The sequence below is a fragment of the Euprymna scolopes genome, chromosome 43 (genome assembly GCF_053919585.1).
Source record: "Euprymna scolopes isolate OS-2025 chromosome 43, ASM5391958v1, whole genome shotgun sequence".
NCBI lineage: Eukaryota > Metazoa > Mollusca > Cephalopoda > Sepiida > Sepiolidae > Euprymna > Euprymna scolopes.
In genome coordinates, this window is record NC_136524.1 from 48,620,033 (window position 1) to 48,641,485 (window position 21,453).

At 32.2% G+C, this 21,453-nt stretch overlaps 1 protein-coding gene across 1 annotated transcript in view; it reads left to right on the forward strand.

Moving 5' to 3' along the window:
- The window catches only part of LOC145268329 (phosphoinositide 3-kinase regulatory subunit 4-like), a 126,318-nt gene that overhangs the window by 13,936 nt on the left and 90,929 nt on the right, over nucleotides 1–21,453 (forward strand). Inside the window, exons 3-8 of the mRNA XM_080123819.1 lie at nucleotides 6,307–6,431; nucleotides 9,578–9,633; nucleotides 10,818–10,967; nucleotides 12,929–13,030; nucleotides 15,135–15,325; nucleotides 17,675–17,801. Coding sequence (XP_079979945.1) covers nucleotides 6,307–6,431; nucleotides 9,578–9,633; nucleotides 10,818–10,967; nucleotides 12,929–13,030; nucleotides 15,135–15,325; nucleotides 17,675–17,801 — 751 coding nt within the window. The remainder of the gene's footprint in view (nucleotides 1–6,306; nucleotides 6,432–9,577; nucleotides 9,634–10,817; nucleotides 10,968–12,928; nucleotides 13,031–15,134; nucleotides 15,326–17,674; nucleotides 17,802–21,453) is intronic.

The window sequence follows — 21,453 nt, forward strand, 5'->3', positions numbered from 1 at the left end:
ACTTTTTTTTTCTTTTACTACACAAGCGATGCCAGGTAGTTATTTTTGTTTTTCCGATTTTTTAAAGAAGTTTAACAGCACTTGTTCTTTTTTTTGTGACCCCAACGCACACACCTCCAAACACCCAAGCAATGCCAGGTACCCCCCGCTAGTCTATAATATAAAGGATAAAAATTTGTTTAAATGTATGCCTGCATGTTTGTATGTCTGCCTAAAAACTTTCGACAGAGGCGACAGATTTTCACGAGATCAGTATCATTTTGAAGCTCAACCCTTCGGGCAACAAATATCGAAAAATTAGCCAAAAACATTAATTCCTTCACCCTCAACTGAGCACTTTTCTACGGGGAGGGTCGATTTTTTTTTTTTTTTTTTTTTTCCGATGATGTTTTTGAAAGTCATTTAACCCTTATGTTCACAACGTTGCTTAAAAGGTGTTGTTTCAACCATGGTAGGCACATCGGTAAAACAGTTTTTTTTTGTTTTTTTTTTTTTTTCACCTCTTTTTCCTCTGGTATGTTACAGGTTCGCGCCTGCTTACTACTACAATTTTTTTGTTTTTATTTTATTTAATTGTTTTTGCTCAACACACACCTCCAAACACCCGGGTAATGTCGGGCACCCAGGCTAGTCAAACATAAAAGATATGGTAGTAAATAATCACTGAATCACTGGGCAAATGCAGACGTCAATAAAACAAATTTAGGAATAAAAAGAAAAAAAAAGCGTAACCCTAAAAAAAAAAAAGCTTTTAAAGAGAGGTAATTTTTCATCAATTCAGCAAAAATTGCTTTGGTGTAATCGTAATATTTTATTCTAGTCCTATAAATCAATATCATTACTATTGCTTTATAGGTAATTCTAAAAAATGTTATCCCTATGAAGCAACATTATTATTATAGCTTAAAAGATAATTCTAAAACTAGCCATTCTATTTCGTTTTATCTCTATAAAGCAATATTTTTTACTGTAGATTGAAAGATAATTCTAAAGGTAGTTATTTATTTTTTAATGTTATCCCTATAAAGTCATATTATTACTATTGCTTTAAAGATAATTCTAAAACTAGGTATTTTTTTAAATGTTATCCCTATAAAACAATATTATTATTGTTGCTTTAAAGGTAATTCTAAAACTAGGTTTGTTTTTTTTTTAAATGTTATCCCTGTAAAGCAATATTACTGTTGCTTTAAAGGTAATTCTAAAACTAGGTATTTAAAAAAAAATGTTATTGCTATAAAGCAATACTATTACTGTTGCCTTAAAGTTAATTCTAAAACTAGGTATTTTTTTTAAAAATGTTATCCCTGTAAAGCAATATTTTTACTATTGCTTTAAAGGTAATTCTAAAACTAGATATTTTAAAAACTGTTATTCCTATAAAACAATATTATTACTGTTGCTAATTCTAAAACTAGTTTTTTTTTGTTTTGTTTTTTAAATGTTATCCCTGGAAAGCAATATTATTACTATTGCTTTAAAGGTATTTTTTTTAAAAATGTTTCCCTCTAAAACTAGGTACTTTTAAAAAAATGTTATGTCTCTGTTGCTTTTAAGGTAATTCTAAAACTATGTATTTTTTTAAATGTTATCTCTATAAAGCAATATTATTATTGTTACTTGAAAGGTAATTCTGAAACTAGGTATTTTTAAAAAATGTTATTTCTATAAAATATTATTACTGTTGCTTTAAAGGCAATTCTAAAACTAGGTATTTTTTTTAAAAATGTTATCCCTATAAATCAATATTATTACTGCTGATTTAAAGGTAATTCTAAAACTAGGTATTTTTTAAATGTTATCTCTATAACATTTACTATTGCTGCTTGAAAGGTAATTTTAAAACTAAGTATTTTAAAAAATGTTATCCCTATAAAATATTATCACTGTTGCTTTAAAGGTAATTCTAAAACTAGGTACTTTAAAAAAAAATGTTATTCCTATAAAGCAATAGTATTACTGTTGCGTGAAAGGTAATTCTAAAACTAGGTACATATAAAAAGTGTTATCCCTATTAAACAATATTATTACTGTTGCTTTCATTGATTGAGATTGTCGGACTGACTTCCTCATCTTGGTTGTTATTGTCACAACATTTTGGCCATTTTGCCCTCCGACCTTCGTCAGGTGTTTTGTATCAAACTGGGGAACCGTTTGTTAGGAGTCTGGAACCCAACCCTTTATTATTATTATGGGGGTACCGTGTTCGGACTCCAGCTAGGCTTTGGGACATAGTTGCTGATTCTCTGTTTTGAATGTTACTTTTTCACTGCCTTCGTTCAGGATTGAACTCAGCACCTTTGGGTAACTGTAAACTTTGATACAACGTCTAAGACCACTCGGCCATATGTCACTAGGACAATTCTTAGTTGGTTTTTGTTAATGTTAAACCTATGTTGTTATTCAAGGTTTTCTCTCTCTATAAGAGGTGTCCAAATTGCATTCAGCTCTATGCTTGGTTTGCTCAGTAGGTTGTTATGCGCAAACCAAGAGCTTGAATTAAAAAAATGTTTATAAATATCCCTATAAAGCACTATTATTACTGTTGGTTTAAAAGTAATTCTAAAACTAGGTATTTTTTTTTTTTTTGGTGTTAAAATTTATTTCAGTTTGTCTGAATAGATGTAGCAGTAGTATAATTTTGTAATAAGAGCATGTTCTGGCAGCAGATTCTTAATACGATGACTGTAATGTTGTGAGAAGCAGAGACTATGCTGTCTTTAAATCATTCTTGAGATTCTGATATTTTATCTTTTTCTGTATGGCTCTATTGATGTCATTGTCATTTGGAACCATTACATCAATAATGAGATCGGTTCTTTCAGGTTCGTGCCATAATACAATGCCTGGCTTTGAAGGTCTTGTCTTTTATGTATCTGCCTGCCTATATGTCTCTATCATAGGACACAGTCACCTTTCAGTTTAATGTTATTGTTGAAGGTTCATGTTTCCAGATGTTCAGTGATCTTTCAAACTGCATACAAATTATTTATATATAAACTATATGTTACATATTTTGGAGATGTACCATAGTTTCATTATAGTGAATCTGGCTTTTAAAAGGCATTTAAAAATCTGAACAAATCATCAGCGACTCACGGAATGAAAAACAGATCTTGGAATGGAGGTATTTACATACTTTTTTTGTGTTGTACAGTGGAAAGGTCGTCTGCCAACATGATTTGGAATCCAGGCATTAAGTGGCTCATAATAGTGTCTAACTAGAACTGTTTGACTATAGAATAATTAAGTTATTGAAAGAGGAATAAGTTACTGAGTTGTTAGTTCTTTATGATATTTATCTTAAGTACATGGTTCCAAATTAAGTATAGAGTGTTAAAAAGGCATAGTAGATATAAGTTTATACAGTACTAGACGTTTTAACCCGTAAAATATGGGGAAAAAGTTATAGCCTGTTGAATTAGTGCTTTATGCCAAATTGATGGTCAAATATGGTAAAATTTGTGCTCGTTTTTGCATTAAATACACATCACTATTAATTATTTAACTGTACATTAAACAGATACCATAATACTTAGTTCGATGCACCTTATCATATAAAGAACTTTTTACAAGTTTTTTGTCAAGACTTACTTCATAGTGTCTGCATGAATGCCCAAAAGGAAAAAAAAATGGTATCAGCCTCATCATTTCTTTTTCCCCATATTGGTGCATATGTAAACAATTTCAAAATCTGATAAAATATAGAATGCTTCTTTTTTTTAGCAAAACTGATGCCATCTTTGGATTCCTTGGGTCAAAAAACTTATCCGAGTGAATTCTCAGGGTCACACCATGTTCCAAATTAAAACTATTCAAAAAAATGTAATTATTAAAATGCCACCCAGACAACCTCTCACACAATTTATGTGAAAATGGAAGATGCTCTAAATCGGCAACCGCTTGAAGTTACATGCTCAAACTTTTAGGATTTCATAGTTTTTATCATGTCCATCTGTGGTGTGCAGGTTGCGACAAAATCTGAGGATAGGCGTTTGAAAATCCTACATTTCTTACTGATTTAAAATGAAATTACCCATGTGGTGTTGCGATCACTTATCTCTATTAATCTCTAACTGTGCACCAAACGAATGTTATAACAGTTTGTTCTCTGCACCTTACCATAACAAAGGTTCATGCAAAATTTCAGTCAGATCGATCCAGTAGTTTCCAAGAAAAAGGAAAACAGACAGACAAAGAGCAACATCACATAGATAAAGCAATACATTTGTGAGAAAATAATATGGTTAAAAAGATCAGGGTAGGTTGAGCTTATCAGCCTTGGAATATCCACCTATGGAGAAGGCTCCAGGAGTAAACCTTGTGGAAAAATCCAGAAAGGAGCCCCTAAGGTAGTTCAGTGTTGCCTACAACTTTATTCCACCAGCTCTTGTAATAGCATTGGTACCAAACTGTATTAGCCTTGCTGTTCCTTTGGATCGTTCAAAAATGTAAAATGAGAAACCATACTACTAAGGCAACAACCTTTTCGAATTACATCACCTGGGATAGTATTTAAACGATGCATCACCCATGGTTGACCCTACTACTAAAAGATTATTGATAGATGTAATATTTTTATTTATTATTCATTTTTTTTAATTCTTTGAAAAGATGGTGCTTCTGCATTTACCAATCCACGATTTCCACAAAATTAGCGCAGGCTCGTTCGGCAGCTGACAGAAAAAATCAGAAAAAAATCTGCAAAGTGTTCACAATTTTTAATAAACGCACTGTTTTTAGCTAATACAAATCTATGAAGCCTACTTTTATTTTTATTTATTTATTTTTTTTTTTTGCAAATTGGAAGAAATAAAAAATTAATTTTAATTGTGTGGGTTAGGGTTTAGATACATATTTGTAATTTTATTTATTGTTTTTCCATGTATTTCCTGTTTATCATAATTTTCTCCTAACCATTCAATGTTAATCATGTTAGTCCGGCAGCTGACGTCAATAACTGAAAAAGGATGATGGCAATGTTAGGAACGAATGCACTGTTGGTTTTTAGCTAATACAAATCTAAGCAGGCAACTTTTTCATAAATTGAAAGAAATAAAAAGTTAATTTGAATAGTGCAGGTTAGGGTTAGTGTTTAGAGTTAGGGTTTAGATACATGCTTATAATTTTATTTATTGTATTTTCATATTTTTACTGATTATCATTATAATTTTCTTGTAACCGTTTTAACGTTTTGCGATCGGTGATTCCCATTAGCAGCTGCGCAAACCTAATAAATTTTGTGGGAACCACAAATTGGTAAATGCAGAAGTACTGAAAAGATTCATATATATATATATATATATATATATATTTGGTAATTTCATTTATTTTATAATTGATAGACACAAATTGAAACAAATTAAGCTATGATGTTGGAATAAGTTATGCAGATTCACTTTTATTGATCCAGTGTGTGTGTGTGTATATATAAACTGTTACATATTTCAGAGATGTACCATGGTTTCATTGCAGTGAATCTGTCTTTTAAAAGGCATTTAAAAATCCAAACAAATCATCAGCAACTAACAAAATGAAAAATAAATCTAACAAATCCAAGATTGAAGATTTGTTTTTCGTTTTGTGAGTTGTTAATGATTTGTCTGAATTTTTAAATGCATTTTCAAAGGCAGATCCACTGCAATGAAACCATGATACGTCTCTGAAATATGTAACATAGTTTTATATAAATGATTTGTATAGCTCTCACATTTGTGATTGAGCACATTATTGATTTCTTTTTAACACATCCTGACACATATATATATATATGATATTGTACATGTATTGTGTTCTTACTTATATCAGATGGTATCCGGATTATATTAATGACCCTCAATAATGCAAGTTTGCCATGGGTTCCACAAGGTAGTTGGCCAATAATGCAAAACAATTTGATAATCGCTAAGTGAGAAACGTTAGCTCAATATCTCTGTCCACATGTCACTATTTCATTTCAGTTAAGAAAACTAAATAATTAGCTAAGAAAATATTAGTCTCTCTCTCCCAAGTTAATTCTTTCCAAAAATAAACCTTTTAAGAAACTTCCTGCAAACGTCTCCTTGTGTTTTTCCTGCATGGAAAGAAGCTTTTTGTATAGCAATTAGTAGTCAAAACTGCGGCGATGGAAACAAGCAAAAGTCACAAAAAAAAAAAAAAAAGAATCAACTATAAAAGAAGTGAAAATAGAAGATCATAAATACCCCCATCCCATATAAAGAACATTTTGGTATTGAAAAATATTACATTATTATAGCAAAAGTTGCTGGGGTAATTAATACCACATGTATTTATTTTTCATTACAGTTTAGGCAGCACAAGGTTTTTCAAAGTTGCCCGTGCCAGATGCAAAGAGGGCCAGGTCGTTGTGAAGGTTTTTGTTATTCATGATCCTTCACTTCCATTGGCGACGCATCGAAACAGGCTTGAAGGTTAGTACTTCCACTTTTGTCTTGCCCTTTGGTTAAATAACAATTACCTCCTGTCTATTCCTCTGTAAAATTTTTATACTATCAACTCCTTTTCATTTTTCTTTCTGCCTACTCCCTTTTCACCTTATATGCTCATGCCTACTCTTTCAGCCTGGATGATACCAACTCTTTTTCACTCTGTAAACACATTATTTTCAGCCTGTATACTCCTGCCTATTTTGTATTAACCTGTATACTCCTGTCTATGTTGTTTCAACCTATGTAATCCTGTCTATGTTGTTTCAACTTTTTTGTTTTATTTTACTTCAGTCGAAGTTCTCAGAAATCAAGGAGCCCACAACCTGGGGCTAACACTTGAACTCTATATGAGATACATAGATATTCGAATGTTCCATTAAAGTTCTTTATCTCTCAAAAACTGAGTTAGTAAAGAAATTGAGAACATAATTTTCCTCTCCCCAATTAACCATTTTTATACGTTGTAGTATATCTTTCATGTTGGTCTCATGGTCTTACTGGATTTCAGGACAAGAATTTATCTAGTCTGGTGGAGTATCCAGCTTCGTGCTATTACTTGAGGTAATATCACTTGGAGAAGGTTCACCATTCCTTGGAAAAGCTATGGGGTAGCCGTAGTGAGGAGATCTTATTTGGACTGCGAATACTATGTGATTTTGAATATTTGGTCAGGGTTCACTTTTATGGAAAAAGTATCCTCATGCCAGATTGTTCTGACAAACCCCTGTACAGAGAGACCTTAGACACTCGAGGATAGTGTCTAGTAGGCATTGTGTACTCCTGTCAATGTTGTTCTAACCTGTGTACTCCTGTCTATTTTGTTTCAACCTGTATACTCCTGCCTATTCTGTGGTAGTGGCAGCATCAGTGGCTGTCCCAATCTTCTATAACTGAGTCCGGATAGTGCATTTGTTTGTTTATTCATATTAATGGTGATATGGAAATTAGATGATGCTTGTTTAATCAAAGAATGACTTCCTGTCTCCTTCCAATCCACATATGCATTCAGTTTTTTCTTTTAATTCTAACTTTTCTTAATTGAAACTAATTGGAGTTATTTAGATAAAACAGCTGTTTTATTGTGCTGCCCTCTTAGTGATATGAGTGATATATGACATGATATGATTGATCTATGACATGATATATGGCATGATATATGGCATATATGACATTATACATGACATGATACATGACATGATATATGACATGATATATGACATGATATGAGTGATATATGACATGATACATGACATGATACATGACATGATACATGACATTATACATGACATGATACATGACATGATATATGACATGATATATGACATGATACATGACATGATACATGACATGATATGACACGATATATGGCATGATATATGACATGATACATGACATGATGCATGACATGATACATAACATGATATATGGCACAATATATGACATGATATATGACACGATATATGACATGATATATGACACGATATATGACATGATATATGACACGATATATGACATGATATATGACAAAATATAGGACATGATATATGACACGATATATGACATGATATATGACACGGTATATGCCATGATATATGGCATGATATGAGTGATATATGACATTATATATGACATGATATATGTGATATATTACATGATATATTGCATGATATATGGCAAGGAAGAAGTATAGTAGAGGTTAGTGTTCTCTAATAATTCTGTGTTAAACAGATTTGAAAGAGAAATGATAGCAAAAAGTGAAATCTTAGGAAGATCTCAATCATTCCAGTAATTATAGGAGTAACTGGATCATGAAAATGTTTCAAAAACTATCTGGTAAATATACTCGGTGAACCAAGTGCAAGAGAGATTCACTTAAAGAGTCAGTTAAAATTTAAAATTGTCCCTCGGTTGGAATTTTTTAGATAGTGTGTGAATGTTTTGCATCTGGTAGGATGCTCCATCCCTAGCTTGAACAAACTCATAAGAAAATTGAAAAAAAAAAAACTCTAGTTCCTCCACAATCACTACTAAACATTGGCAAGTTCCCCTGCCACATTTGTGAACAATTATGCAAGAGTGTAGTTGGATTGACGTGCACATGGACACTGGACATCAACCTGAAGAGATGGATAGCTTCTATCAAGAAGTAGCAATAATTGTGTGTGTGAATATGTGTATGTTTCATATGGAAAGATGCAGCAATCATCGTGTATATATGTATGTATGTATGTATATATATATGTGTGTGTGTATATATGTGTATATATATATGTATATATGTGCATATATATGTGTGTATATGTGTATATATATTTGTGTGTATGTATATATGTGTATATATGTATGTGTGTATATGTGTATATATGTATGTGTGTGTATATGTGTATATATGTATGTGTGTATATGTGTATATATGTATGTGTGTGTATATATGTATATATATATGTGTGTGTATATATGTATATATATGTGTGTGTATGTATGTATATATATGCGTGTGTGTATATATGTATATATATGTGTGGGTGTGTATATGTATATATATGTGTGTGTATATGTATATATATGTGTGTGTGTATATGTATATATATGTGTTTATATATATGTATATATTGTGTGTGTATGTATATATTGTGTGTATATATGTATATATATGTGTGTGTGTGTATATATATATATTTATATGATGAGAATAATGGAAATAGTATTCTGACAAAATAAATAAATAAAAAGAAACAAACTGAGTTATGTGTTCAACGTTTCGTCCTTATTTCGAAACTTTTTATATATGTATATGTGTGCGTGTGTATATGTATAGATGTGTGTATATATGTCTATTTGTATGTGTGTGTATATATGCTTGTGTATATATGTGCATGTATATATATGTGTGTGTGTTAGAATCTTGAAAAGATCTCTTAGTTAAAATGTATGCAATAGTGTATGACTGTCTAGCATCTTGTAGGATGCCCCATCCTCGGTTAGAACAAAATAAGAAAAAAAAGGTTGTCATAATAACAGAAAGCTGTGATGTTTTTTGGGGTTTTTTTCTTACTGTGTACCAAATGTTTCTGACCAGAGAGAATATTACATTTGTAGTCAATTAAATTTATTTTTCTTTGTTTTAGATATAAGAGTGTTGCTACAAGGATCTTCAAACTGCTTACCATTCCAGAAATTTATTGTAAGTAAAATAAGTTTTTTTAAAACGCATGTTTTTTATCATGCTTCTAAAATTTGGAGATGAGTATTGATAATTCGTATTATTTGAATTAATCTTTGTATATATAGAATCATAATTTTGAAATTTCTACTTCACTATTTTGTAGACGGCAATAATTTTTCTATTAAAATATTTTGAAAATTTAGGTTACATTTATTCAAAATTCTATGTTTAAACCTGAATATTTTGGAAGAATAGAGTTTAAATCATTTAATCTTTTAAAAATTGATTATTTTTTTTTTTGTCTTTGAAATTCAACAGATTATATGAAAATATAAATTAATTCAAAAGCGAATACATATGCAAAAATTTCATGAAAATCTGTTTTTTTTTTTTTTTTGCAAGATTTATTAAACGGAATCAACGTTACTTGGCATTCGGGACAAGATCAAAGTGTAGTATCTGTTCTTCAGATGCTGCACTTCTATTTCTTGTTCTCTTTCGGTGGAGGAGAAATCCTTCATGACTGAGACAATTTTTATTTTTGTACCTTTTCTCCACGTTAAAAAACGACCCTGGTGTCTAACTCTGTCCCGTGGGGAGGCATAGTAAATAGGTACATAATAGTGTTGTCTTTTTTTTTTTTTATTGTTTAGTTTTGTTTTAAAGCAAAATCTTCCACTGCTGATAACAATGATAAAATAATAAATATTTATTTGTTTTTAACTAAAATCTATAGGTCATCCCTTACAAGTGTATTTTTTACACTTAAGAAAATATCTGCACATTTAACTTATGTTTATGATAATTGGAGGTAAAAAAAATTACTTCATAGTTAAATAGTTAGAGATTTATAAATAATCGTAATCCATAATTATATCGGAATTAAAGGAAAATATTGGAATCATCACTACTACATAGGAACCTTGTTTTAAGGCATTGATAATGTAAACATGTGTTTAGTCTCGTGTTTTCATTATTTTTGTATGCTGAAAAAAATTTTTTTTGTTTTTAATTATTACTAGTTTATTCTATAAGGCTTCTTCCTTTGAATTTGTACAAAAGTTATGATGATGATATTAATTTGTATTAACGTTACAGCATGTTACATATGGTGAGGGGGGGTGATTCTAGGGTGCGCTTTGGTAATTTTTCTGTTAGTAATCCTTTGTTTTATGTGTTTTTTTGTTTTTGTTTTTTTTCAGCAATCTGATAAAGCAGCACTCTTGTTTCGACAATACACCAAGGACAGTTTGTATGACCGCATAAGCACTCGTCCGTTTTTGAATGCTGTAGAAAAAAAGTGGATTGCATTCCAACTGCTCTGTGCATTGAATCAGTGCCACAAGTTAAAAGTGAATATGACTTTGCATTTATTTGATTTTAATAATTTAGTGCCCCAAAAAAGTGTCTTGTTTTAGAATTTGTATCACGCTCTATTTTTATTGTTGTCTTATGCATTTTTAATTTTTAAAAAAATGATACACTGTGTTCTTTGTCGTCTTTTATAGCTACAAATAAAGGGTGTTTTTTGTTTGTTTTTTTAAGTAAATCACAAAAATAGTTTCCTCATACAAATATGTGGTTTATTCCAAAGATTAATTTATGGCATTTATAATTTAGATACAATTTCGGGTATAATCATATTGACACACCGGTTCCCATCAGATCACCAAAGTTAACCAACATTGAGTCTGGTCATTACTAAAATGGGTGACCAATTTGGGAATTTCAGGTGTTATATGTAAGAGAACATCAACACTTCTCTGCAAGAGTTGCAAAAACCTAACATCAGCGTCTCTCCTAACAGGGATATACATACCCTATGTACCAAATTTTAAATCTGTAGATCTAAAATTTATTGAGTATATACACACATTTTCACTTATATATATATATATATATATATATATATATATATATATATGATTGCAACGTCTTGTCAGACGAGTGCCACTCCCTCAGACATTTAAAATCCATGAGCCCAAATGCCTGAGGGAGTATCTATACAAATATGATGTTACAGAGTCTTAGCTTTGTACGACAGCTAAGTCTCTCTCTCGGTTCAAAATGTTCAGATCCAGCAACAAGCAAGAGCAAGATAGCCAGCAACAAATTAAACTGCAGACCAGCTTAATGCGGGTAATGGTCTTCCGCTTTATGGTTTTTTAAATCAGAGATTTGCTTCTCCTAGAAAGGTTGCCTTCACCACGGCTTACGGGAGCCCTCTCCACCCCAATACACACACACACACATACACACACACAAATATACACGTGCTAGTTGGCCGTTGACCCAGAAAAAGAGTTCATTCACCCTTTGGAAGGTCTTGTTTTTAATCCTTCAGGGAGACTAGCCGCCCTCCTCACCAAACAAGTCTGGTGGGGGAACCAGTTTAGTCGCCGGTGACCCGACCATGAGGCAGGTAGTACTGGGTTACATGGTACCAGTAGATATGCATACATACGTATTTCTTCCGATTTAAATACAATTACCAAATCTGCTCTAATGAAAGCAAAAGTTGTGTCTACAGATTCAACTTTTGTTGTTTTTTATAATTTAGAATCGGCACTATTTGTTGTTTTTTATTGATGCACATAAAACGTTTTGTGGGTTTTATCAACAGCAATTAAAGGCATAGCAATAATAATATACAAGACTAATTTCACGAAAATTTAATACGTTTTATTATTTTAATGAGATTTATTTTTATAATTTTTAGATTACCATTTTTTATGCTAATGTACTTAGGTTAACCTTTTTAAAACGTACAATGTGTTTAGATCAGCCATTTCTTTTTTTTTAGCCAATGTGTTTAGGTTAATTTTGAAAAAATGATGTGTTTAGGCTAACCTTTTATTAAAAAAAGTCAATATGTTTAGGTTGGCCTTTTTTTTTTTTTAGCCTATTTTTTTCTTTTTTTAAGCCAATGTGTTTAGGTTAGCCTATTTTTTTTTTCTTTTTTTAAGTCAATGTATTTGGGTTAGCTTTTTCTTTTCTTTTTTTTTAAACCAATGTGTTTAGGTTAGCCTTTTTTAAAAAAAAAAAAAAGTGAAAAAGCCAATGTGTTTAGTCTAGCATCTTTTTTTTTTTTTTTAAGCCAATGTGTTTAAATTAGTCATATTCAAAAAAAAATGTTTAGGTTAGCATTTTTGTTTTTTGTTTTTTTTTAATGTGTTAAAATATAAAGTTAATATATATATATTAAATAAAAGTTAATATATATATTAAATAAAAGTTAATATATATATTAAATGAATTATTTATGTTTTATTATTCACATATTTCATATTTGTAATGCTTATATATTTTTTAGGTTTGTCATGGTGATATCAAATCTGAAAATGTAATGATTACCAGTTGGAATTGGCTTCTTCTCACAGATTTTGCAAGTTTTAAGCCAACATACCTACCAGAAGTAAGTAACAATAACATTTCAGAATTTCCAAAACATGGCAACTGGCTGACCTTAATTTCATTTCCCTACCAATAGTACAACATACCAGAAAAGGCACTAATGTAATACCATGTGGTACTCTGCTTAATAACATTGCCTCCAACCCCCAATGCTGTTCATGTGGATTTCTTCTCCTTCGTTTACTCATTTTTGACCCTGTCTGCATCTCTTACATTAAGTATAAAAAAAACCCCCACAAACTCCAACACATTCTGCAATTATTGGGTTCTGGGTGTAAATGTGAAACATACACGGGAAGCAACCCTCTAAAGGGCTAATGTCTACATCTACTGTCAAGGCTGTGCTCGTCAGTCGGTTGATCAATTCATTTCCTCCATCTTCTCCAAGTCACACACTGTGTTCAACTGTCCAACTTCGCAACTCTCCTCAGCTCTTTCATCAACCAAGACCAACTGTTATGCAAAGTCATAAAAGTCATTGACACTCCAAAGTGGCTCAGATGGTTTGGACATGTACTGAGGATCAACAAGGATACTGTTATGAAAATTGCTTCTAAATTAGAAGTTTCCGGAAAGAGAGAAGTCTATGATAAAATAGGCAGAAACCTACTCAACGATCTTCATAAAACGAAAATTCATTATGCAGACCTTGGGATTAACGCATAAGAAGGAATGTATTCTAAACAAGAAAATACAATAATTTTATTTTATCTTTTGTGTATGGAGATTATTTTTAATGAATATCTTTTACTTCCTGTTTCTTTTTTCCCCTCTTTCTTTATTCCTCCTTCTTTTATACCTTTTTTCTACCTTGTTTCCTCTTCCTTTTCCCCTCTCTTTTTTCTACCTTTTTCCACTTTCTTTTTATCTCTTTTTTTTTTCCCCTTTTTATTTTTCCCGCTCATTCTTTTTTTGTCTCTCATTCTTTTCCCCCCCTCATTCTTTCCAACCCACCTCATTCTTTCCCCCCCTCATTCTTTTACCCTCATTCTTTCCCCCCTTATTCTTTCCCCCCTTATTCTTCCCCACCTTCATTCTTTTTCTCCCTTCATTCTTTTTCCCCCTTCATTCTCCCCCCATTCTCCCCCTCATTCTTTTTCCCATCTCATTCTTTTTCCCCTCCTCTCCTCCCTCATTCTTTCCCTGCTCATTCTTTTTTCCCCTCATTCTTTTTCCCCCTCATTCTTTTTTCCCTCTTTCAGATTTATTACTTGTTCATCTTTCCTTTCCTTTCCCCCCTTTTCCTTTTTCCCCCTTTTCCTTTTTCCCTTTTCCCCTTTTCCTATTTTCCCCTTTTCCTTCCCCTCCTTCTTTTTTTTTCCCCGTTTTATTTTTCCCCTTTTTATTTTTCCCGCTCATTCTTTTTTTGTCTCTCATTCTTTCCCCCCCCCCTCATTCTTTCCAACCTACCTCATTCTTTCCTCCCTCATTCTTTTACCCTCATTCTTCCCCCCTTATTCTTCCCCCCTATTCTCCCCCCCTTCCGTCTTTTTCCTCCTTCATTCTTTTCCCCCTTCATTCTTTTCCACCCTTCATTCTTTTCCACCCTTCATTCTTTTCCACCCTTCATTCTCCCCCTCATTCTTTCCCCCCCCCCCTCATTCTTTTTTCCTCCTCATTCTTTTTCCCCCCTCATTCTTTTTTTCCTCCTCATTCTTTTTTCCCCTCATTCTTTTTCCCCCTAATTCTTCCACCCCCCTTCTTTTTCCCCCCTCTCCCCCCTCATTCTTTCCCTGCTCATTCTTTTTTCCCCTCATTCTTTTTCCCCCTCATTCTTTTTCCCCCTCATTCTTTTTTTCCCTCTTTCTGATTTATTACTTGTTCATCTTTCCTTTCCTTTTCCCCTTTTTGCTTTTTTCCACTCTTTCCTTTTTTCCCCATTTCTTTTTCCTCTTTTCCTTTTTCCTATTTTCTCTTTCCCCTTTTCCTTTTTTCCCTTTTTCCTTTTTTCCCTTTTTCCTTTTTTCCCTTTTCCATTTTTCCCCTTTTCCTTCCCCCCCCTTCTTCCCCCCCCCTCATTTTTTTTTTTACCCCATTCTTTTTTTACCCACTACTTTTTTCCCTTTTTTTTTTTTTTTACAAATTTCTCACATTCTTTATTTCAGGACAATCCTTCAGATTTTTCCTACTTTTTTGACACTTCCCGACGTAGGACTTGCTATATTTCACCTGAACGTTTTGTTGATAGCAGTTGGAAAAATGCAGACCTCACTGGTCAGGTGAACAGCTTGGATTTGACCACCAGTGAAGTTAAAACCGGTGACCTTACCCCAGCAATGGATATCTTCTCTGCAGGGTAATAGTTTAATTCATTTGAAACTGAACTCCATCTTCAAATCTTTCTTACTTTACATTATTTATTTATTTTTTAAATAAAATTAAAATTTCTTTACAAAATAGAAAATTGTATACGAATTTGTTCCAAATAACAACAATTAATAGTTGATTGATAAAATGTGCTTTTGCAAAACCAATATACAAATATCAGGAAGTTTCAGCATATGTCCTGCAGGCTTGAAGCATTTTCATTAGTAGTAATGATAATGCCATGCCAGCAGTGTTCATCTTAGTGCAATTTAACCAGCTTTCTCCAAAGGAAGGAGTGTCAAAGGATATTAAATTCACATACGGTCCTTAGTCATATACATCCTGGTTAGGAGAGATAACAGCTTTAGGTTTTTTGCAGTTCTTGCATGGAGGTGTTGATGTCCTCCAATAGGCTCCACCTGGTATTCGCAAATGGTCACCCATCTGGTACTGACAAGGTGCAGTGTTGCTTAACTTCGGTGATCTAATGAGAACCAGTGCATCAATATGATTGGGCTGTATGTGACAATAGTGAGGCTCTCGTTAAAGCCAAGTCAGTTCAGGATAGTTTAGTTTGATACATCATTAACAAATCAAGGCTGTTCAGGAAGTCATGCTTGGTGGAGATTATCACTTCATTCATCTAAGTAAGCTTAGGAAAAAAAAAACTATTTAACCCGTCCATAGTGCTTAGATCCCCCCCTCCCCCCAGATAATATAAATGTGAAAAATCTGGCTTCTTTCTTGCACTAATGCTTCGTCTTTTCAGCTCGTTGGGCACAGTCGATCTAGTAGTCTTCATCAGTTTGCTGTTTTTTTATACTTCATTGTAATACAGCTTCCTATTCCAGTAGCTTCTTTCCAAGAATTGCAGGCTTGTGGAACTCTCTTTCTTCTGAGTGTTTTCCTCCTACCTATAGTCTTGATCTTTTCAAGACTAAGGCCAGTGAGTATCCCCTATCTTTGCGGTAATCAGCTTTCTTGTTAGCTTACATCAAGTGGCTTCATGCTTTGTTTGGAATGGTTCACATAAAGGAAATGGTAGTGAAAAGGCTTAATTTGAAGTTAATTCAACACCTTTTTTTACATATATATATATGTGTGTGTGTGTGTGGTATCGGTTGCAAAGTTAACTAATTTGCATATTAGTTTTGAAAAAGGACATTTTATTTACTATTTTTTTTTTTTGTTTTTTAATCGTCTTTATTTTAATACTAGCGGGGGGTACCCAGCGTTGCCCGGGTTTTTAGAGGCATGTGTGGTTGAGGGGGGGGGGGCAAAATGAAAACAAAGCGAAGTAATAACTCTGTTTGTTTTTATAATATTTAAACAATGTTCAATTTTTTCGAGGATATGAAACGGTCTATACCTACAATTAACCATTCTGTCAGGTCTGATACTATAGAGGACACATCCTTTTTAAACATGGAACGCAGAGGTAGATCTGATATAAATGTGCGGAAGCTATCCCAGTCAGCCATAGAGTATCGATATACTGTACAATGGATAGGTACATCTGGGGACTTATTACATTTCATTTTTATCTTAACTGATACAACTGAGTGGTCGGAAGATCCAAGTGGAGACAGAACAGAAGCTGAACACAGTTCAGGGCAAGTTGTGAGAAAGAGGTCTAGGAGACTTGCATACTGGCCGTCAGTATCGGGAACACATGTGGGTTCGTGAACAATCTAAGAGTAGTCATAAGCAATGGAGAAATCATGATAGAACCTCCCCTCATCATCGGTCTTGTTTAAGTTAACCATTCCACATTGTGAACATTGAAGTCTCCACAGACATGAATATTAGCTGAAGGATAAGCAGATAGGGTGTGGTCAATTTTCTCAGATATACTTTTAAAGATAATAACTTTGTTGTTGTGGGGGCGATAGAGACAAATATAAATGCAGTAGTTTCAGTTAGTGCAACCCGGGAGCACATATAGGGTAAGTTAGGATCTTCTCTGGAGATGTTCCTACCACATGGAAAGCCATCTTTTATATAGGCACATCTTCTATGCCCATGGCGATCTTGGGGGTCAATTACTCCAGATTTCTTCATGGTCAGCAGAGGATGACGGAACAGGGGAAACAGTTCTGTTTGAAATTATATACAGATTCAGAAGTTTTGTGTAAAGATTCAGTTCAACAAAACACACTTGGAGGAGGTCAGGGGGTTACATCAGTCAAAATGTTGTGAAAATAAATCCTAAAAATCCAAATTATCAATCTTCATCTAAAAACTTCCAAAACATATTGTTTTATATATATATATATATATATATATATATATATATATATATATATATATATTTTATTTTTATTTTATTTTTTTTTAGGTGTGTTATTGCAGAACTCTTCACAGAAGGAACACCTCCTTTTGATCTTTCGCAACTACTTGCTTACCGAAATGGAGAATACAGTCCATGGAAGGTTCTTGAAAAAATTGAAGATACCAGCATTAGAGTAATTATTGAATTCAATTTTTATTTGAATACATATTTTATTTGAATTCTATGCAAAAAAAAAAAAAAAAAAAAATGGGGCTTGTGTAGATTAATGATATTTTAAACCAACGCATTTCAGGTAAAAACATTATTATGTACTTGCGTGTCATGGCGAAATTAGATAAATTCCAAAGAAAATTAACAAAAAATAGATCCAGTAGAAAATAATTACAAGAAAAAATAGAATTTATGGAATGTTTGAATTTTATCGGATGGTGTAATGTGGAAGAGTTATGCAACCGATTTAGTATGACAAACTGATTTATCTCCCTTGACTTAAATTAACAGGTCACCATTTTTAAACACAAAACATTAGAACGTAATTGTGGCTGATATTTTGTTAAAAATATATCTAGCACATCTACTGGATTATTTGTAATTTTTGGAATTTATACTAATTTTAGCATGACATGTAAGTATATAATAATGTTTTAACCTGAAATGCGTAAGTTTAAAACATTACTAATCTACAATCTTTTTTTTTTTTTTTTGCAGTCCCATGTCATCATCATCATCACTATAATGTTCATTTTACATGGTGGCATATATTGAATGGCTTTTAGAAATTGACTTTCATAGTAACTTAGCTCTATCCAGATCTTTATTTATCCTACTTTCTCATCATCATTACTTTCTCACGTGTTTCATTTGATTTGTCCCTGCTAACTGACCTTGCTACCTTAACTGTCCAACACTTCTAAACCAGACGTTAAATCATGAAAATGTGTGTAAATGCTGCAGATTTATACATGATTATTATCCACTTTTTTTTTTTTTTTTTTTTTTTTTTTTTTGGTGTTGTTGTTGTTGTTCTTCTTCTTCTTCTTCTTCTTCTTCTTTCAATTTTTTTTTTTTTTCTTTTTTTTTTTTCTTTTTTTTTTTTTTTGCTACTGGGTGCTAGACATTCACCCACTAATTAAACTATGCAAATTTTTTTTTTTTTTTTAATGCACAATCCAATCATCATCACCATCACCATCTGTTTAACATCCATTTTATATGCTAACATATGTTGGATGGCTTTTAGAAATTGACTTCCAAACTAACCTATCTCTGGCCAAGTCACTATTTATCACTTCCTCCCATGTGTTCTCTGACCATGATAATGATGATAATGATGATTTACTTTAACAGTAAAACTGCTCCAGTTTTGCATATAAGTAGCATCCATTTTCTTCTTTTTATTTTCTTACCGTTTTTGCTTCTGCTCGGAATGGGGAATCCTACCGGATGCTAGCCATTCACACACTATTTCAGAGGCTCCCACCAAGAGATCTTTTTAAGATTCTAACGGTCCCTTTAAGTGCAATTGTTTGTATCTCTCTTGCACGTGGTTCACTGGCTACAATTGCCAGGTAGTTTTTGAAATTCTGGTTGCTCTTATAATTACTGAAATAATGGAGTATTCCTAAGATTCCAGTTTTTTGGAAGTTTTTTTTTTTCATGTTGTACATAAGATCTTATTATTTCATTAGCTTTTCTCTCTCTCTCTCTCTCTCTCTCTTTCTCTCTCTCTCTCTCTCTCTCTCTCTCTCTGATCTGTTTAGGTGAACATCATTAGAGACACTGACTTCAACTATGTTCTTGATTTTAACTTTTTGCGCAAGACAATAGCTCCCCCGCCCCCGCCCCCCCCAAAAAAAAAAGAAAAGGCAAAAAAAAAATATTTATGATCTATATACCTGTGACAGAAGAAAATATTGTGCACCACAACTAAATTGATCAGGTTTTTTTTTTTCATAGGCATCACCACTTATCAGGGCTCAGGGGCCACTCAAGGATAAGGGTTAAAGAGTGTACAGTAGTCAGTTGGACAATATAGTAATCGTCAGTAATGGAAATTCAGTAAATTTGTTAACTTAAGGGGAACGGCTCATCAAGAACTTGTTTACATTGGACTTGAAGACAACCATATTGTAGTCAGCTGGAAAGCAGGAAAACGGAAGACAATTCCACAGGTGTGCAGTTCTTAGAAAGAAGCTTTGTTCATGGAATCTACGTTTAGGTTTAGACAGAGATAAAGAGGAAGGGGAATTATTGATAGTGTTTTCAGCTAGACGAGTGTTTTTTGTGAAAGTTTGGCGAGGGGTAGTTTTATTTTAAAAACAAAAATTAAATTTATGGCTAAACAACAATCAGTGCTCCTGCTTCATTCAATATTGTAGCAAAATTAAAAAATTATAATATTGAATTTCAAGTGAAACTAATGGTATCAACTGAATTGTTATGTCGCAGTAATGAACATATCCAAAAATTATGAAAACCGATAAGGTAGATAATTAATTATTAATGAAAATAGTTTTTGAAGATAATTAGTGAAAATTGAGTCTAGCCAAAAAAAAAAAAGAAACCAGAGAATTCTAATTGTAACAAAAGGGAGGTAAATATTTTCTGAAAATCTTTGGCCAATTTAACAAAATCTTTGCTAATTGTCTTCGAAAACTGTTTTCATTAATAATTATCGTTTTTCATAATTTTTGGATATTTTTATTACTGCGGCATGAAAATTCAGTTGATACCATAGTTTTCACTTGAAATACAGTATTTCATTTTTCGATTTTCGCGACAATGACAAAGAAGAACCATGATCCCTTGATGCTATTTTGCAAATAGTTTGAAGGATAAGGCCGATAATTCTAAATAATTCAAATTTTTGCAGGATTTTAGAAAGCTATTCTTAACATAGAAAGGGAGCATTGGAAATATCTATTTAAATGAAATTTTTCGGCATTTTATGTTTCTAATGTAATTCTTCCCCTCCCCCTCATTCTTTTTTCCCCCTTCATTCCTGGGTCTTAATTTTTTTTTTTTTTTTTAGGGGTTAAACAACACTGGGTCACATAAAAATTTACCTTTTTTTTTTAATTAGAAATGTAAGTTTTTAATCGATGAGATTAATTTGAAAAAAGAAAGAAAAATGTAAATTGTGGAATTTAGAGGGGGAGGGCAGTAGATCTTATTTTTTTTAAGTGTAAAATGATTCTGGGTCATATCATAAAAATTTACCGATTCCTGTATAGCCATTTAAAAAATAATTAAAAAAAACAAATGAAATGTTCGGAAATTTTTAAGGGGTGAATAACTCTAAAAAAAAGTTTTTTAAAAAATCGATGTTGGAATAATAATTCCAAATAAATTTAATTAAATATGTTATCAATATAATTATTGTTTCAAATTTATTAAATAACAATTTTAAATAGAACACTTATAACATTTCTCTTGCTAGAATCATTAACTAAGATATCGCTATTTAATAAAATCGATTTTTCTTAATGTAATATACAAATGAGATGATTTCTTTATTGTATCTAGTTTGCAAGAATCATACTATATATAGAAATAAATAAGAGTAAAGTAAGGAAGCTTTTGTATATATTAATCAACTTGTGAACAAACAAACAGACAGAAATACAAATATATATATATATATATATATATATATATATATATATATATTAGACATTTTCTAGCACAAAGCCATGTAATTGAATTGGATCAAAATTGGAATAAGGATTCAAAACTTGAAATCTGTTGGCATTATATCTGGATTTTAATATTAGAAAAGGGCACACAAATGTGATGCACTGCGTTGTATACATGATATACTGGTG